Genomic DNA, 18,491 nt, shown 5'->3' on the forward strand with positions numbered 1-18,491 from the left:
GACCTTTTCTTGGCTTCTCAGGACCTTCAAGCAAAGGGTCTTGCAGAGGAATCTGCTCTGTAGAACAGCTATCGGGGGCAATGCCTGTTGGCCCTTCCCACCTTGTTTCTGGTGGGAGACTGAGTTAAAGGAAGTACCAGAAGGACTGTGGGTTTGTAAAGTTAGTTATCATTCTGACAATTTATCTTGCAAGACAGTCAGGGCATGTTCTGATACCAAGAAATACCAACCACATGAGCAGAAACTGTTTTCTAATGAGGTGAAGTCAACACAGATTTTAAAGGTAAAAAAAGCAGTATAACTGTTGATTTGTTGGAGAATAAGATCAGAAGAAACATTTTAAAAGTTTCTCAGTACACAGTGTAAGAGGAAAAATCTAACTGTTTTAATTAAAGGACCATCTTTGTGGAAGGATAGTGGAACTAATGACAACTCTACCAGGTCACCTTTAATCTTATTCAGATGGGGGGACCGTGGAGTGTTGCTGTTAAAGTCGATGGCTCTTGGGGGAGTCTCACCAGCATTGTGTAAGTTAATGGCATGCCCTCTCCTGCCACCTATGGCTGCTCCATTATCCTTGAAAGCAGCCACTGAATTTGCACCGTTTTAACAGGAACATCTGCTTCTCTCCCCTGGTTGTTTCTTTCACATCTGCAGTGGTTGTGACAGGGCACATGCTCTTCTTCATTTACTCTCATTGCTCTGACCTTTCCTGTGGCTCAGTTTTATGCTCTGCCTCCTTAATGACTGTTCTAATTCATCTCTGTGTTTGCTGATAGTCTCATTAGGGCCAAGGGAAAATTCAACAGGTGAGGAAGCCTGTTTTTTTCTGATAAGAATAAAAGTTTGTCAAATCTGACGAGCTAGTTGGGATACTTTAAAAAGACCATTTCACTACATTGTTTGTGTAACTTGCCCAATTGTTCCTGCTAAAAAGGGCAGCCCCTCTCTTCTGTAGTGAATGCACTATGCCCCCTTTTCTGGCTGACCATTTTTTTGGCCAAGATCTAGAAAGATATCCAGGTATCTTCCTGCTATTTCAACATCTCATTTCCATTGATTTCAAATAGATTCCATTGCCATCATAAGAACTGGACAGTACAAGCCATTGGAAATCTGAGACTTCTCCTTCAATTCTACCTCCTTTGAGCCTCCGATCTAAATATGCTTGGTCAAGTGTCCTGTGACTAAGCCAGTGACTATCTTGCTACCTATAGATGTAGGAAAGTGCTGCTATTGCAGTTGCTGCATCACAAAATAAATGGGTTCAGTTATCAAGGAGCAAATTTCCATCTCATGGTAGAAAAAAACCCTTCCAAAGCCAATAATCTTCAAGATTCAAGAACCTTCTTAGTCCTTTGAGAGATGACAGTGAGACTTGAATATGACTTGAGGATTAAACTGTCAGACTTTCTCCCAGAGATGTAGTTTCTTTCTGTCAAAGCTAAGACATGGTGTGGAGGGAGACTTTTGATGTCACTCTCCAGTCTATTCCTGTTGTACAGGTTACAGGATACAGTGGCTTCTATGCCATTTTAAAGTTATATTTTAAGCTGGATGGCTTAATTAAAATTGAAAATCTACCCAATCATTATAAAGGACTGTCCATTTTAATAAGTTTGCGAGAAGGACTGAGTTCTTGGATGCTTGGAAGGGAATCTGTGGAACAGGGAAAAAATTTCTTAACATCTAGTTCCTCCGTTTTGGAGAAGGATCTGTTAACAGTGTATTTTTACTGATTCTTGTGATACCCTTTGCACAGCAACTCACATTATTAGCCTGGTGAAATATCATCATTGTTGCTAGTAGCCAAATGACAAAAGTCAAATTTGGATAGAACAATCAGTATACTGACTGCAAAAAGGCATTTGCTGCAGATGATTATAGGGTTAATAATATAAATAACATGTGGGAAATACGGTGGAAGATCAGTATAGGGTATGTGTTGTGGCAGCACCCATGTGCGCATGCACCTAGTGATTGAGCAGAGTCTCCAGATTTGTCTCTCCAAGCGGCACTTCTCTGGGATTTTCTTGGGTTACATCCTGTAACTGAGATGTCAAAACTTTAGATTTGCACCTTTATTCTTAGGTAAAGAAAATGAAAAGTCAAAGTTGAGAGGCCCAAGAGATCTGCAGAACCTTGAAAAGAAAAGAAGTATTAATGGTGAAGCTTTGAAAAATAGCCATCAGCATGAGATAGGAAATGTGCAGACCCTCAAAACTACTGAATTCTGATCCTTTAAATTATTATTTTATTGTAAGCAGTGTAAGTCAGAGTCATGAATTATAATGTGGCTCTATGGGAAAATTGTTATCAGAATCTGATTCTTATTTTATTAGATTGTAACTATAATTTATATTGTTGTCTCTTTCACTGTTACGGTGTAGTATAAGATGGTGGGCACTCTGCAGGGATATTTTTTTCTATATAAGAAAAAAATAGTTCAATAATACTGACAAAAGAAGTCTGTTGGCATTCTGGAAAAGAGACTTATGCTTTGCGCTTACAGCTATAATAGTTAAAATACCTTAAGTTCAATTAGCTATTCAGCCAGGTTGGATACAGTCTGCACATGCTGAAACCATTTAGAAGTCCTAATGCCACTCAGAATTAAAAATGCATTTGTGCAATTTAGTTTTATGACCTGTTATTGCTTAACTGGCAGCTGGATCTTACACTTGGACTGCTGTGATGCTTTCTTTGTCCATTTCACCGGAATAAACCCAAGATAACTATTACAGCTACATAAAACCTGATATAAAATGAGGCAAACTGAAAATAATTAATCGGCGGTGATCAAGACATAGGGGCCTTTCCAGAGATTAAAGACCAGCTGAGGAGCTGATGGCCTGGTGCCCAGTGCATTAACTGATCTGATTGCTTGTAGCGTTCCTTAAAATTCCATTTGCCTGATTTGCCAATCGCATGAAAATTTCATCTCAATTCAGCAATGAAATGTATTGTTCAAATTCAGTTTTATCCACTGTTTGTTGTTTTTTTTTTTTTTTTTTTTCCCCAAAAGACAGTTCTTCTAGTAGCAACAAATATTGCTGCGTGATCTTAATAAACACAGAGCAATTAATGGAGATTCACTACCAAAGTCAGACTGTCAGACAGGGACAACTAGAAAAGCTGTTGTAAACTATGCTGGTTAATAACAACAGTTATGTCTGGACATTTTTTGAGCAGATTCTCAAATGAGGGTTCACTAATGAATAATTACCCATTTGCCTACCGTTAGCTGCTACATTCAGGCACAGTCCTATTACTTCAGAGTCCCATAAAAGTAATTTCATTAAAGGAGGGAAACACATCTTTGCATTTTAAAAATAACCAGAGAAACAGAAGTTCTTTGTACCTTGTAAATTTGAGCTTTTTTGAATATTGAAATGGAGCAGACTACAAGTTCCCTTAGTTGCCCTCCTCAGTTATACCCGTTATACTTGGACATGAGAATAAAGATTCAGTTTTCACTTGAAATTAAGAAAATGCTTATTTTACAGACTTCTACTTTGTTTTTTGGCAACTGCTATTTGCTTAAGCTGTAGAGTCTGATGACTAAGCTGACAATTGCTTTTCCATATCCCCTAAATAAATTTCATACTTGTCTGACGAATGACCTTGAACTGGGTTAAAAATACCTAGATTTTAAACATTTGTTTTACACAGCTAAGCCCCAAATGGTCATTTGATATTTTGGGTGATGAAGGAATGCTTGGAAGGACGCAAGTTTTTCTTTCCTAAAGTTTAGGATAACTATTAAAGGCACTTCTGGCATGCCAGGAATGAGAAGTAATAAATTGTACGAGTACAGTACTGAATTTGGGAATGGTGAGCAGCTGCAAACAGCAGTGGGATGCTGGGGACAGTGAGTTTACCTGGGCTTACCTGGGCTCCGGTGATTGCCAGGGCTGCACTGGTGATGTTTTGGTGCTGCCATCGATGAAGAGCTAGTTATGAATGTGGATGGGATGGTCCTTCCCAGTTTGCAGTCCCAGATGTGATACTTTTACTTCCCTATGGCAAGAGTGACCTTGTTTTTAGAGGTCATCGGCCCTCATGATTGGGGCATAAAATTTAATTTTTCTTACAAACTGTTGAATAACCCGAAGCCTGACCTATACAGATGTATGTGTACCTGCTTTCTCCAGGCAAGCAGAAATCTCTCTAGGGAACCAGTTTCATTCTTTTTCCCTTTCTGTTATGATAAATTTGTGAAGGAAAGAACAAATGAGAGGAAAAGAGTGGCCTGCATGTAATAGTGAGAGTGAATGTTAATGGGGCATGTGGGAAATACTTCTATATTACAGAGCACAATGCTGCTCATTTGCTACACGATATGATGGAAAACCGAATCTCTCCGTTGTATTTTCTTCTCTACCTCACCTGAAATAGCCACACAGTAGAACGTTTCCCCCAGGAAATGATTAGCATTACTTTACTCCAAGGTACTTTATGAAGTTTTATGCTTTTAGATTTCATCCGTACAACTGATGTGTGTGCTTGAACCAGGATGAATATTACTGCTTGGCAGAAAGGCAGTCCTTATTGATTAACTTCAGCGTAGCACCTCAGCAGGTCGGGAGGCTCAGGTTTTAATTTGTTTTTGCTTCCAGGTCACTCTTCATCCACCTTTTCATTTGCAGCAACTTTTCCATCCTACCTCCCCCATTTACAGCACTTACTATTGTCTTGGCTGTTTTGATTTATCGACCACTCAAATTTAATGCTTCCTTCCTTGGAGAAGTCTCGGTGCTTGTATCTGATCTAAGGTCACCTATGCTACTTATTTCTGGGAACTTTAATCTCCATATGGATGTGACCTATGACACTGGCCAAAGAATTCACTGTATTACATGATTCACTCCAGCTGTGTCAGCATGTTCTTCTACCTGCACTGAAAGGTTATGCTTTTGATTTCATTAACTTTTTGGGTCTCATTTTCAGGATTTGAGGTCACTCACCTTTTTTTTTCAAACACACATCTAGATTTACTGTACCCCTAAGTTTCCTCTCAAATTACTTGCTTGTTTTGAGAGCTGTTGTTTTCTTCAAGTGTCACTTCATACCCAAAACAAGTTAAAGTGGTTCGGTGCTGGTTCCTTGGTTATCCAGTTAAAATGTTGATTGTGATTTTTGCACATGCCATACTACTGCCTTCCCCAACTGATGAAGCTCAGATGTCGTGACTGAAACCAAGGCTGTAATTCTATGGGTCGTGACAAACTCTTTGGTTGGAAACCTGCACATTTTGTGAGAAGCAACATCAGTTCCTTCATCTGAGTGATCACTATGTTTTTGTGTTCTAGCTTTGTTACTGATGTTAGCTCTAGTAATCACAAAACCACTATGTATTTGAGGAATGTGAGATTAATGGACAGAAAACTGGATTCCTTGCTCCCTTTATTGTGTACGTGCTCCATCTTACTTTGCCTGTTATCATGGGCAGGTGACTATGGGAAGCTGTATTTTGTCTATTTTGAAGTTGCCTTTTGTGGCAGTTCTATGTCTGAACAGTCCCCTACTGCCAACAAATGAAAAGGTGAAACTGGACAGATTTGTGTATGCAGAGACAATTTATGAGAGTATATATATATATAAATATTGTAGATCCTTCAGGAAGGAGAGCACCTAAGTCAAGACCTTTTGACATGAATCTGAAATTATTATGAAAAAATCCATTGGGTGATGGAATGGTAGTAGAGAAAAGCTCTGGTGAAATTTTCAGCCTAGAAACTAGTGTGCTAATTTTACATTCCAAGTGACTTTTAGCTGCTTCTCCTGAAAAAAGCTGTCATCTTTAGAAATCACCTTTCTTCCCTTTCCCCCCAAAAAACACCCCGTGAGCTGGAGATGTTCTCATAAATATGTTTGATAAAAAAAGTGAAAAATAACAAATGTTATTTCCTTTAATATATGTATTTTTCTATGAATATTTGCCTCTTGGTGTGTGCTTCTGTGTGTTCATATATTTGTAAGCAAAAGCCAACGTGAGGTGAAGGTGGAACAGATGATGAAGTGGCACCAAGCTTTTCATAATGCTTTCCTCTTCCAAACAGCATCCGTGCTGACTTCTAAACTTGTTTCTCTTGTCTGCAATATTAGGTTCCATAACTATTCATCTCTCTGCTGACAGGCATCCTCTTACCTTTTGAATAAATGATTCAGTTGATTTAGTTCAGGCCAAGCTTGCTGGTTTTGAGGCTTACTAAAGACTGTGCTGAGCTGGGGTCACATTGTCCTACTGTCTAGTTGTGCTGTTTTTTGCAGTACTAGTTGCTTTCTTCATCAAAGAAGGCAGCTTATGAATCAGAGATAGAAACTCCTCTTAAATGTGTCTTTTCCATATGTTTCTTAGCTAAGACATTAGAAAAAGAGGAGGTTATTCAGGATTTCTGATAAAGGCGTGCTGCCTGCATGTATATTGCATTGAAAGAGTACTCCTTGGAAGTGATTAGAATTAGTCACAGAGATGAAATGGATGTGAACAGAATTGTTTAACAACTTTCTGAGCGCTGACTTCTTTCTTTGATATTTTCCTTGTAGTTTTGAAGCACATCACTATGATGTTTGATATTTTATTAACAATAATTGTATTTCTCTCTTTTCATTTGAGAATTTCAAAGAGTTTTAGAAGCATTAATTGCATATCTGCCCCCTGACTTCTATGAAGAAAGTGAAAATAAGGTCTTGTCAAATATGTTAGTTGAAAAAAAGTCTTAAATTGAGAACAAACAGTTCAGTCAACTCTACTCACAACACTTGTGCTGGCTTGTAATGTGCAAACCTAATAACTTTCTAGTTTGTACTTCTTCTTCAGAAATGATGACTGCCTTCTCTGAAAACTGTAAGGGCTGCCTAACAGCTCCACACACTCTACCATCTTCTGGGCTGGAAAGCCCACAAGTAACAAAGGAATGGTCACAGACCCTTCATGTAACCAGTCCATGAGGCCATTAGGAGACATTCTGGCGGTGGGCACCTGAAGGTTGTTATTACCTGTACGTGTCTCATTACGAAAGGCAGAAAAATTTGTAGCAGGGTAGGTCCTGGAGGTTGTTTCCATTAGCGAGCCCTATCCTCGTAGGTCTGTACCCTGTACGGAGAGACAGGGAAAGTATCCTTAGTGAACTTGAATAGCACTAGTATTTCTAGGGAAGATAAGCTGTAAAGAAATTGGGATCTGGAGAGCAACACAAATGCCAAACTCCTGATCAGAGGTAGCACAGAGCCCCGTCTTTTCAACATTCATCCTCTGTCCCCCACAGTGCTGGGCTGGCAGACGTCCCTTCTTCAGCATGCAGGAGGTGTTCTGCCACGGGAGCGTTTCCCTGGTACTGTTGCTGATAAAATGTATCTGTCCTTGGAGAGTTTTCTTATTTAAATGTGAAGATGTAACTGAATTTTAACTGCAAATGTTGACAGCCCTTAGGTTGAAGATCTGAATAGGCTCACAGGTGAAGAGATATGAATTTATGGGCTTTTTAGAAGTGAGCCCAAAGGGGCTTTGCTCTCCAGAGCCTGGCTTTCTCCCTCTCTCTCATTGCATTTCTCCCTGAAATGGATCTCCTGATGTGTCTGACATAGAATTCACTTACTGTGATCCTTACGCCTTAGAAATTCTTCAGTCCCTGCTCTTCTAATGGCTTGGCTTCCTGAGAATCTCTTGATTATAAAATATTTTAAGGCTGTTAGTGAGGTTTTTCTATCATTATGCTCTCAGCTGTACCTTAAATGTACTTTAAACCTGAGATGAAGGTTTATCTAGTGCAAGATGGAGATTAAAATGTGCAGGAAAGTATTGTTATATTCTTTATTTTTGCTGCTTTTGAGCCCCTGAATGTAGATACAACGGGTTTCAGTAGATCTAGGAAGAGACTGAGTTGATGGTTAGTTTTTGAGATGTTCTTTGAGTTTCCTTAAATCTGAAAGCCACTCTGCAAACTGAGTGCTTGTCCTCTAGATTGCTGAACACTGACAAAGATGGGATAGAAAGCGAGCGTGTTAACACTTAACATTTATTCAGCACCTGTTCACAGATGTATCTGAATATTAAGAAGAAATGCGTATGGTGTTCAACAGAATAAAAAGTGTTAAGATGTGCGTGAACAAGCAGGAGGAAATATAGATGTGACTACATAGGAGGAGAAAGACTATTACAAGGGCAATCCAATTAATGCAAATGATGCATGCAGATGGCTCTGGCTTTTTAGTACCTCTCACTGTTCAACTCGGTAAGAGCTGCGCATGAGGGACGGGAGGAGAGCGCTATCTGCCTTCACATGGCAGCAACACTTTCCAGCCTTAGTGTCCTACCCCTATCAGCAGACAAAGAGGGGGCATCTCCTTTTACTTGCCTGTGTAGCTGTGGAGCATGCATAAGTGTACAGTAAAACAGCTACTAAATCAGAGGATGCATTCAAGAGGTGACTTAATTTTGCCTTCTGCAAACATCTGTGTGCCTGTTGACTCCTGGCACTTCAGGCGAGCAGTGTCACTGCTTTAGAATTCAAACAAGATAATTGAAAGTCGCCCCAGGTTTTTTGGGCTGCATGCTCAGGGCCAACCTGTTTGATTTATTTTGGTATTGACTTAACAGGACTGTTCACCTAAAGGAAACAGGATCTGAGCTGGAAAATAGACATTCTTTCAGCTACATATTGATTGTTGGAGCTGGATCTAGTCCATCCTTATGATGCACCTTCTGAAAAAATGGCTTCTACTCTTATGTTGGTATCTGATGTCTGGTGAATAATGACTTTAATTAAAAAGATGACCTTGCTGCTTGGTCTTTCATATAAGATACACACCAAACTCAAGTATGTGGCCTGAGCGGATCCAAATTTTTGGGTTTTTGTCCCTCCCTTATAAAATCTCCTTCTCAGGAGACAGTGCAGACTGTGACCTGGTTCTCCTGAATGTTGTTGACTCCAGTGAATGCAGGACCACCACTGTAAGCACTGTAGGAAACCAATGGAAAATTTCCCTGTTTACTCAGAGGGTTTTGACTTGGGCTGTAGACCTAATAAATCAATGTACTCTCTTAATTTAACAACCTCATTTCGCAAAATCTTTTCTGTCAGAACCCCTGGCCATCCTCTTATTATCCCCAAACATTGTCATGAGAGGTATAGAAAAATACTTTCGAATGAAGTGGCATGGCCAATTTCATTTATCTATTTATGTATTTATTTTCCATATTGATTAACAGAGAAACTACTGGCATACAAGTTGGTAGCTGTTTTCATTTTTTCACGTTTGTTATGATATGGGTGTTAGGTACTCGCATGAAAATTCACAATCTGTCAATAAACTTATTACAGTAGCTATGTAAGATACTTTTATGCTGTCCTGAACATTTTTCCAACTTTCTGTAAAATACATTATGCATTTTTATGCTGTAGCATATTTTGCTTAAAAGTACAGTGTAGCCTTTTCATCAGAATAAAAAACCCCAAACCATCTCTCTGTATTTAATTTCTCTTTACATGTTGAGTGTACAAATAGAAGACTAAATTTCCTTTCCAAGATTGCATATACATAATTTTTTGTCCATTGAGGCTGCTGTGAGTAAAAATTTGGCAACAAAAGTCAGGCAGCCCTTTAGCTGTGCTTGAAATACTCATGAAACCAAATCACACAGAGGAAAAGAACATTGCCAATCCAACCTTTTGAAAAGTTATATATGTATATACACATATACTTGAATACTCTCATTTTTTTGAATCCACTTAGAAGCTTAGGTTGCATTGTTAACTCTTTTGAAGGTTAAGATTTCCCACTTAATTAACTCATGAATATTTCTGCCAAAAAGTACAGTGATCTTAATCACTCAGTATGTTTGAATCTATAAGGATGTAAGCCTGGCTATATTGCATCAGAGCAAGATGCTCTCTTTCAAAATCCCATGTCTGGTATTAGTAATAGATACTGGGAGAAAACAAGCAAACACACAGAAAACAGACACAAAACACCCCCACCACCCCCTCAACGACAACAACAAAACCAAACAACCCCCAAAAGATCCCAGACAAAACAGGGCAAGCATCAAGTGAGCATGAAACAGGAGAATCTTGGGGGATCGTCTGATGAGTGATCTCCCTTTTGCTTTCCCTTCTTTAGTCAGCTGTACCTTTTGATATTACCCACATATAGGCCAATATCTGTACTGTGTTCTACTGTCATAGAAGGAGCTGTTCTGCTTTGATGGTGAATATTTTTATTATTCTCAGTGTTGTTTCTTTGTCTAGCTCACTTATTAAAAACACCCACCCTGTTCTGTAGTGCTGTTAATTTACAAGGTGCTTTACAAACATAGATAAGAGCCATCCAAGGCTCTACTCTAAATAAGATGAGACAAATGCAAGATGAAACACTTGAAGGCTATTCAGGCAAGTGAGGATGCAGAAATGATTTATGCAAACAGGAGAGGGGTTTTGTGAAGCGAGGTTGCTGAGAAAGGGTTTTAGGCAGCACAGAGAATAAGTTTGGCAATGGAAGAAAATGATCAGGTGCAAGGAGCAGTGGAAGTAAGGTGTGAAGGCAGGAGTGAGGGAAGGAGAGGAAGGGCAAAATAAACTCAGATAAATGGGACAGTGAATTGTGAGGAAAGGAACTTGAGAAGAAAGCAATAGGATGTAATTTTTAACACAGGTTTCTTCAAAATGGACTGGTAAGGAACTCAAGAAATCCAGGTGGCTTGATTTGATTTTGGGGTTCTTTTGACAAAACTTCACTAAGACAGCTTTTCAGCCTATTTTTTCTTAGCATACCTGCAGTGATAGGTATAGCAAGCAGTGCTTACATGTTTTCATGTTAGAAAGTTTCCCTACTATTTAAAATAAGTTTCTCTTGCATTAAATATTATCCTGTCCATTTATGAAGGAAAAGAATGAAATGTAAAATCTAATGCAAGACAGGAAGCCAAAGGAAGGAGGAGTGTGCTCTGTCTCTGCATGTCTTCTTAATCCATCTAATTAACTACTCCAATCTCCCTTTCTCCCTATATAAAAGCCAGGAAAGACAAATTGAAAAATTGACTTGTTGAACTAATCTTTATTAGTAAGAATAGGATAAACTTGGTGAATAAGTCAGATCCTACAAGATCATTTGCCCCTTCATCTTCCTGGGATTTAAACTAACATTTGAGATATTCAGTATCTTGTAGGACTGTATGAACTGGCTTTTTCTTTATGCACTGACATTTTGTTTTGCTCTCCGCTGCTTATTTCTGCAATTATTAGGCCAGCACCAAGTCAAACAAGGGACATGTGAAGTTGTGGCAGTGCATCGTTGCTGCAATAAGAACCGGATTGAAGAACGATCACAAACAGTCAAGTGCTCCTGTTTCCCAGGGCAGGTGGCTGGTACGACAAGGGCTCAGCCCTCATGCGTGGAAGGTAAGCAATCTCCTGCTCACTCATGGTTCATTAAGATTGTTTGAGAAGTTTAGTCTCCTTGATTGTTTGACTTCCCACTGCCTCAAAAGCGTAATCCTTCCTTTTGTTAATTTTGGAAACATCTCTGTGCACTGATGATAATGAGTCTGTGCATAAATCTAGGTGTAATTAATCCTCTTAATATATGTACTCGTCCATTTCGTGTCTGTGCCAACAAAACTTCTTAATTTTTTCACACAAGAATTCTCCTTTAAAATTATTCTGAAAACAGCATAAGCCAAGAAATTAAAATTTGTGGTATTAACCCTTCTAGTTGTCTTTAAACTTGAGTAAGAAGTCACTAGATAATAAATGCAGCCCTAGAACTTAGCATGGAGATAGTGCTGGGATATCTGATTTTGAGAGTTGTTCTCTAGATTAATGTTTCACTGGTTTATGTGCCTAGTGGTCTCTTATGCTGAACATCAGTGCTATAATGGTGCCCTGTGTCTATTCAGTTTTGTGTTTTGTAACCCCAAGTACATCAGAGTTGGGAGAGCAGAACAAGCTGCACAGGACACAGGGTCTGAGCTACATCACCTATCTGATGAAGGAAAAACATGGTACAATTGCCTTAGTCCATCATCCTGGGTAGATGTTGAAATCCTCACAGAGCTCAACATTGCCATCATTATGCTTTTAGCAGCATAATTCATTTGAAATTAAAGTAAATAAATTGACCAGACATTCTGAGGCTGTATAAAGCTTGCTTCCCTGAGGTTCACTCTGCACCTCACCCCCACCATTTTTCTCTCTGTCTTACCAGCAGTTAAGAAACTCTGGCTTTCCTCTCTTCCTTTGACACCAGCAACCTCTTCCCTGAGCAGTCTATTCCCTGGAGAGGCTGCTGCTCTTCTTGTTAATTTAAACAAGTTGGGTTTTTTGGTTTGCTTGCTTGTTTTAAGAAAAAGTCTAGAAGTTACCAGATCCCTCATTACATTAATTCATAAGCAAGAGCCTTCTGTTTTCATTCTTTTACTCACAAAATTGCAACCATTACAAGTTTAATAAGAAACAAGAGCTTCAAAATCAAATTTTGAATTTACCATTCAGAGATATTTGATTTTAAACATAAAACTCATGTCTGATTTTTTTTAAACTTGTTATCTGTTCTGAGAACATCTTATTTAACAATGATTTTGTTCCTGAATTACGAGGAATAAAAATAATAAGCATGAAAAAAACCCCAAACTATGTTGTGCAATTCGTTAAGTAGTTTTCTTGTCGAATCAGAAGTGCCTTGTGTGTCTTTAGGTGACACGTCAAACAACAGAAATACTTTTGCATAGAACAGGTAATAAAAGTTAGGCGTTATTTTAAACTTGCTTAAAGACTGCAAAGGTGACACTTATTCCGTGAGAGAAAGATATAAACGTATGATACCGTAGAAGCTTAGTTCAGTCAATGCAAATAGTTGCTGAAAGAATTTAGTAGCTGTTTTTTCTTCAAGTATAGTTGACATTAAATGCAACAAAATACTATGAATGTAAGATTTAGGTTTCTAAAGTGGAAGCCTTTGATATTCCCCCTCACCCCTTAGGGTAATGCTTTAGCTTGCTTTGCTTATTTTTGCAAGCATCTGGGACTACAGTCAGAGTCATTCAGTTGCTGTAGCACAGAAACTGTAACTATCTGTCCTTAGCCTCAGGATTAGATGTGTTTTCTCCTACTCTATACATATCCTCCAGCAGGCTTCTACACTGTGGAAGCCAGAAACAGTTTGCATTTTGAATTTGCTTGCTTCAGTCTGAGACAGATATTTCATTTTCTTTTCCAGTACCTATTTACTGAATGCAGGGCTGTTTAATTTGCCTATGTTTTGCCCTGAGCTTAAAGGGAAGGACTTGCCCAAAGCACAGAGTTACCTTTCTAACACAATGAAAAAAAATTATAGAAAAATTGGCTTGTAGTAATCTTTTTAAGTATTTTCTTTGAACTTCAGACCTTATCCAGCAGTAGTTATCATTTACACTAGGGCATCAATTGTCTCTGTGCTGTTGATCATGCATGACATGTAGGTTGGTACCTGCAGTTCCTACCTCAAATCATAGAATAATCAAATCCAAATCCCTGCTCCTTGCAGGACTACGTAAACTAAATTATATGGCTAAGAGCGTTGCCCAGATGCCCCTTGAATGTTGACAGGCTTGGTGCTACAACCACTTCCCTGGGGATCCTGTTCCAGAGACAGATCACCCTCAAATTACTTACGTGACAAACTGTCTTTGGACTAAGTAAGAAAACAAAGCAGTTCACATTCATGAGCATGTGTCCATAAAGTACCACTCACCTGTTGTGTCAGACTACGTAATCTTTTGTCTTACACAGGGAGATGCTTTTTCCTATTGGAATTCTTGGTAAAATTAGCTTAGTGTTTAGTATTTTGATAGCAAATATGTTTAAGTATGTTCTATTCGGATTTAGAAAATATGTTCTGTCAGGATTTTAGCCCTCTACACACACTTAGAAGGAAAACAATTCTGTGCAAGTCATGATGGAAAACAATAGTAAATGAGATGAAGTCAATCTCTCTTATGTTGACATTGTCTGTGACTATTTTAGGGTTTGCATCCTTCACCTGTTCTTGAGCAGCACCAAAATGACTATTGGAGCAGAGTACATGGGATTGTTTTTCATGTTCTATGCAGAGTAGCAGCCTTTATAAAACTATTGGAATGTAATTATGTTTTCCTTTCGTGACCAAAAAAACGGATGGTTATATAATTAAGTAATTACATTTAATTTTGTTGAGATCTGCATGATGATTTTACAGAAATCTTCTGCTTGCTATTTTTAAATGAAGGTCTGATTTCTTTTTAGTGTTAACAAACCAGGAAGAAATGAGTTGATTTGAGGTTTCTTTAGGCCAGGCAAGCATATCACTGGTCATAGACTTTAGATGCTCCATGAGATATGAAGACTGCTGCAAGAAATAGATTCTCACAGAATATGGAAGACTGTAAAGGTCTGGGGCTTTAGCAAAGTCCAGACAAACTGTACTTCCCATTCTGTTCTGGACTCGGACTTGTCATTTGAGCAGCTTTCTGCTATAACTTATTTGGATTTTTTTTCAAGTAAGTTGTAATAAAATTAAAATAAGCTTTTCTCATTTGAAATTTATACATTTGGTTTTAGTATTTTACAGGTTTTTAATTTAGTTGGGTATTTTTCTGTAGTTTTAACAGTCTTGCAGCATATGGGTTGTCTGACCTAGATCCCACGGGGTTTCGGTGACAGCTTGTTTGTTAATTTGAGTGGGGGTAGAACCTAGTTCATCAGAGCTCCTTGTTGATGACTGCTGGGTATTGTGCCCTTTTGTATATATAGGCCATGAAATAGGCTTATAAAGCCCATCATAATGTTTTTTAGAATACATAGACCAGCTGGATATTTACATTTTGAAATAGGTTGACAGATGTTAAAGAATTTTACACAAGGTCAGGTTTAAAGCAGCAGTTTATTGAAGTAGCACTATATGCTAAGGCTAAGCCCTGCTCAAATAAGTAGTGAATACATGTACCAATATTCACAGCTACCAATATTTCAGGAGGGACTCTATTAGAGCCAAGTCAGAATGGAGGTTTGCATAATTACATGCAGACATACACTCATACATAGAAATGACATCTTTTCTCATGTGCTAAGGAGAAAACCAGGTACTTGGGTGTTACAGAAGAAACTATAGATATCCAGGTGAGTTCCACAGAAAAGACGTTGAAGTGGTGCAGAAAGGGAAGTAAAAGCTAGCTGAACTTTGCAAATACAAAAGTGAAAGTCTTAAGTGCCTTGATTGCTGCAAATTGGTCGTTTTTCATGTTGTGCAGCAATACTTCACGTGTTGTGGGGCCTCACCGACAGAGATAGAGTACTTTGCTTTTCCACAGTGTCTTTCATCTTGAAAGCTCTGAATAGTGGTGGTAGAAGTCAAAGTATAATACTTCATCTAAAAAGAAGAATATGAACTGAAAATCAATGTTTGCTGTAGACAGAGATGTTCCTAACACTTTTACAAACATAGTAAAATCACTTGTCATAGCCTAGATGAGAGCGCAGGCATGAACTCTTTGGGTCAGGATATTTTTTATCCTTTGCCCATGATAACACATACTTAATTACATTTTGGATGCATCCAACAATAAACTCTGTCATTTGTGTGTTTGAACTTAGTTGTGAAAGCTATTGACAAGCATTTGCAAACAAGAAAAGCAAGACTAGCTCTTCTGTACACACACACAACTGATTTTCCTGGGAGTTGTTTGAGCCTCCAAGCACAGGCCCATCTGATACTTTGAGAAATGTTGCTGTAGACAAATTGAGCCACTGAAGTCAGAAAAAAGCAGAGTATATGAAAGAAAATATTTAAATATGCAGAGAAGACATCCCACACACCCTGCACACTCTAGACAGAGTTGTAGCTATACTGTTTGATTGCAGCTATAGAAAATTTTGCCTAGCAAAGGTCAACTTGTTCTTCTGTCAATGACTAAATTACATTTAAAGTAGTCATGAGATTTTGTTTATACCCATTTTCTTTATGGAAATAAACATCCTTGAGTAATTACCTCCAGATTGTCTAACAGCTACTGCCAAGAAGATAAAACATTAATAATGTGTTTTGTTTTGTTTTTTTCTGTATAGTAGCTATCTTAGCGAAGTGCATTAAATGCCTCTAAGTAAAGCATCACTAGCCAAATCATCTTCTATCCAGGCAGTTCTATTAGTCCTAGAATTTGTGAGGAGGAAACACTCAGATTAGAAAAAAACATGAATGGGACAAAAGAATTGTTGAGAATTTTCTGTAGGGCCAAAGAGCCACAGTGAAGAAAAAAGACAATTTTGGCTGAAAGCCCGTCTGGGTTACAGACTGAAGGGAAGAGAGCATATAGAAACAAGAAAACAAAAAATCAATATATGAGAAATAGATAAAAGAAGAAATAGCTGAGAAGATTTCCCTCCCACTGTTTTTGAATGGATTTCGGAATACTTGAGAATTCAAAAGGATGCTAATGCTGTGTCAGTATTCAAAGGATAAAAGGAAATATACAGTAGAATGAATAGTGTACTGGAAATTTATATGGAAGAAAGCTTAATCCAGCCGAGTGGTAAAGATGTTTGTATTTGTCCAGACTAAAGGCGGTATGAATGTGCTTGTTCAAGTAGAATACACAGAAATACATTTAAAAAAAAAAAAAAAAAGGTATTGGTCAATAATGTGTGAAATACTGACATTGTTACTGCTGAGGCAGAGCTGCATCACAGTTCTCCTTTTGGTGCACAACAGGGTGGGAAGGTCCTATATAACTAATTGTTACCTAAAGAAGGTGTTAACCAACATCAACTGAGATTAAACTTTGTTTTGTTTTGTTTTGTTTTGTTTAATTGTGACCCTGGGTAGTTTAGAGTCCTGTCCAGCTGTTTAATAGATCTCTGCTCAGTTGTAATTCAAAATGTATTGCAGAATACTTGGGCTATTCTAGAAGATCACTAGTATTGTGCCAATTTTGAGTGTGTAGGCAGCATGACAGATACTTAGGGACAAGTGATGCTGATCTCAATCCTGTGTAACTGAGAAGCTGATATGGTATCCAATTAACAGGGAATTCCTGAAGTGCAGATCACAAGAGTTTATGTGGCTTTCTGAAAAGAGATTTGCCAGACACTACTGTTCTCACTTGCTGAGGAGTTTTTTGGGACTAATACAGATAGTTTCTGGGTTTAATATGGGTAAGCTTAGGTATTCCAGGTTACCTTGGAAGATAATGTATAATTCATTCAGCTAAATATTTGGTTACTAAATACATTTGAGGATTTAAGTCTTATTTTTTGCAAGCTATTTAATTTTGAACATATGCCTTTGTGGGCACTGCTCAGTGTCAGTTACCCAGCCTACTGCAAAACCACATCTCTCCCCAGAGTTACCAGTAAGAAGTGGTAGTCAATGGCACATTCCTACTGGGATTTGAGACTGCTTAGCTCTGCACCTGACACTGCAACATTTTTAGCGGTGACCCAAAAGCAAATATAGATTCTCTCCTGACAAAAACACGTATGGTGTCATCTGGTGGGGTAAAGGATAATTAATGACAAGCCCAAGGCAGTCACGTGGCACACTCCTACTCACACGAAGTTGAACCTGTTTGAAATAACTGCATTAATAAAGACAAATGTATTCTGGTGCAAAACTGAAGAAGTTCAATCAGCTCATCTTATCAGGCAGAAGATTGAAAAGTTACTGGATTGCAGCACGTTTAATACGTTCACAGGGAGAAAATGATGATTGCTAACAGCTGCTGTAATATAGGAGAAGGAAGCATGACAGAAGAGGTGGGAAGAAGAAGAAAACTAAGGCTGTGTGTTTCATAGAGACATTGTTCAGCTGTCAGAAAAAAAAAAAAAAGACAATGGGAGAAGTTTCTTTCTTCACCTGTTCCAGACTGGTTTGGAAGACGATGCGTAGCCAAACACAACTGGAGGCACAACAAGGTGAATTGTGTGAGGCAACATGAGGTGAAGTACTGACACCTTTTGGCTTTATGCTCTGAACCTACTGTTTCCATGGAGTCATATTATCTAGGGAGCGATGTCAGCAGAAGATTTGTTTCTGGCAGGGTTTCTGGTTGATTTCCAGCAAATCAGCTGGCTAATGTCAAACCAAAGCAGTCTCCCTCTATGAGGGTGGTTGTGTATGAAAGTGACACAGTTACCCTTGCTCCTTAGAAACTCATCTGTTGAAACTTCTCCAAGAGTGCCTCAATCTGAAAAAAGGAGGAAACTCCTGCAGTGAGTCACACAATTGCAGGGACAATGATAGTTAAAGAACACCAGCTATGAAGGTGAGGCTAAGGCTCTGGTGGAGAATTTTGATGGAATAATCTCAGGGATGTGTTTGACACACAGCTACAGCTAGTTAGAACATACAAATCAACAGAGTGGACATTACAACTACAAATAAATTTGACTTAGAATGGATGTAAGAATTAGTGGATTGCTACAGCAAAGAATTGGGGATTTGCTGGAAGTTAATGGAAAGAGATCTGTATTAAGTATTTT

At 38.5% G+C, this 18,491-nt stretch overlaps 1 protein-coding gene across 5 annotated transcripts in view; it reads left to right on the top strand.

The window, feature by feature from the left end:
* TAFA4 (TAFA chemokine like family member 4) overlaps nucleotides 1-18,491 on the top strand; it is a 76,072-nt gene that overhangs the window by 51,418 nt on the left and 6,163 nt on the right. For all 5 annotated transcript variants that reach the window (XM_005505621.4, XM_065075458.1, XM_065075457.1 and 2 more), the window contains exon 4: nucleotides 11,247-11,402. In XM_005505621.4, the coding sequence (XP_005505678.2) occupies nucleotides 11,247-11,402 (156 nt within the window). The remainder of the gene's footprint in view (nucleotides 1-11,246; nucleotides 11,403-18,491) is intronic.

Source organism: Columba livia, chromosome 10 (assembly GCF_036013475.1).
Source record: "Columba livia isolate bColLiv1 breed racing homer chromosome 10, bColLiv1.pat.W.v2, whole genome shotgun sequence".
Lineage (NCBI taxonomy): Eukaryota > Metazoa > Chordata > Aves > Columbiformes > Columbidae > Columba > Columba livia.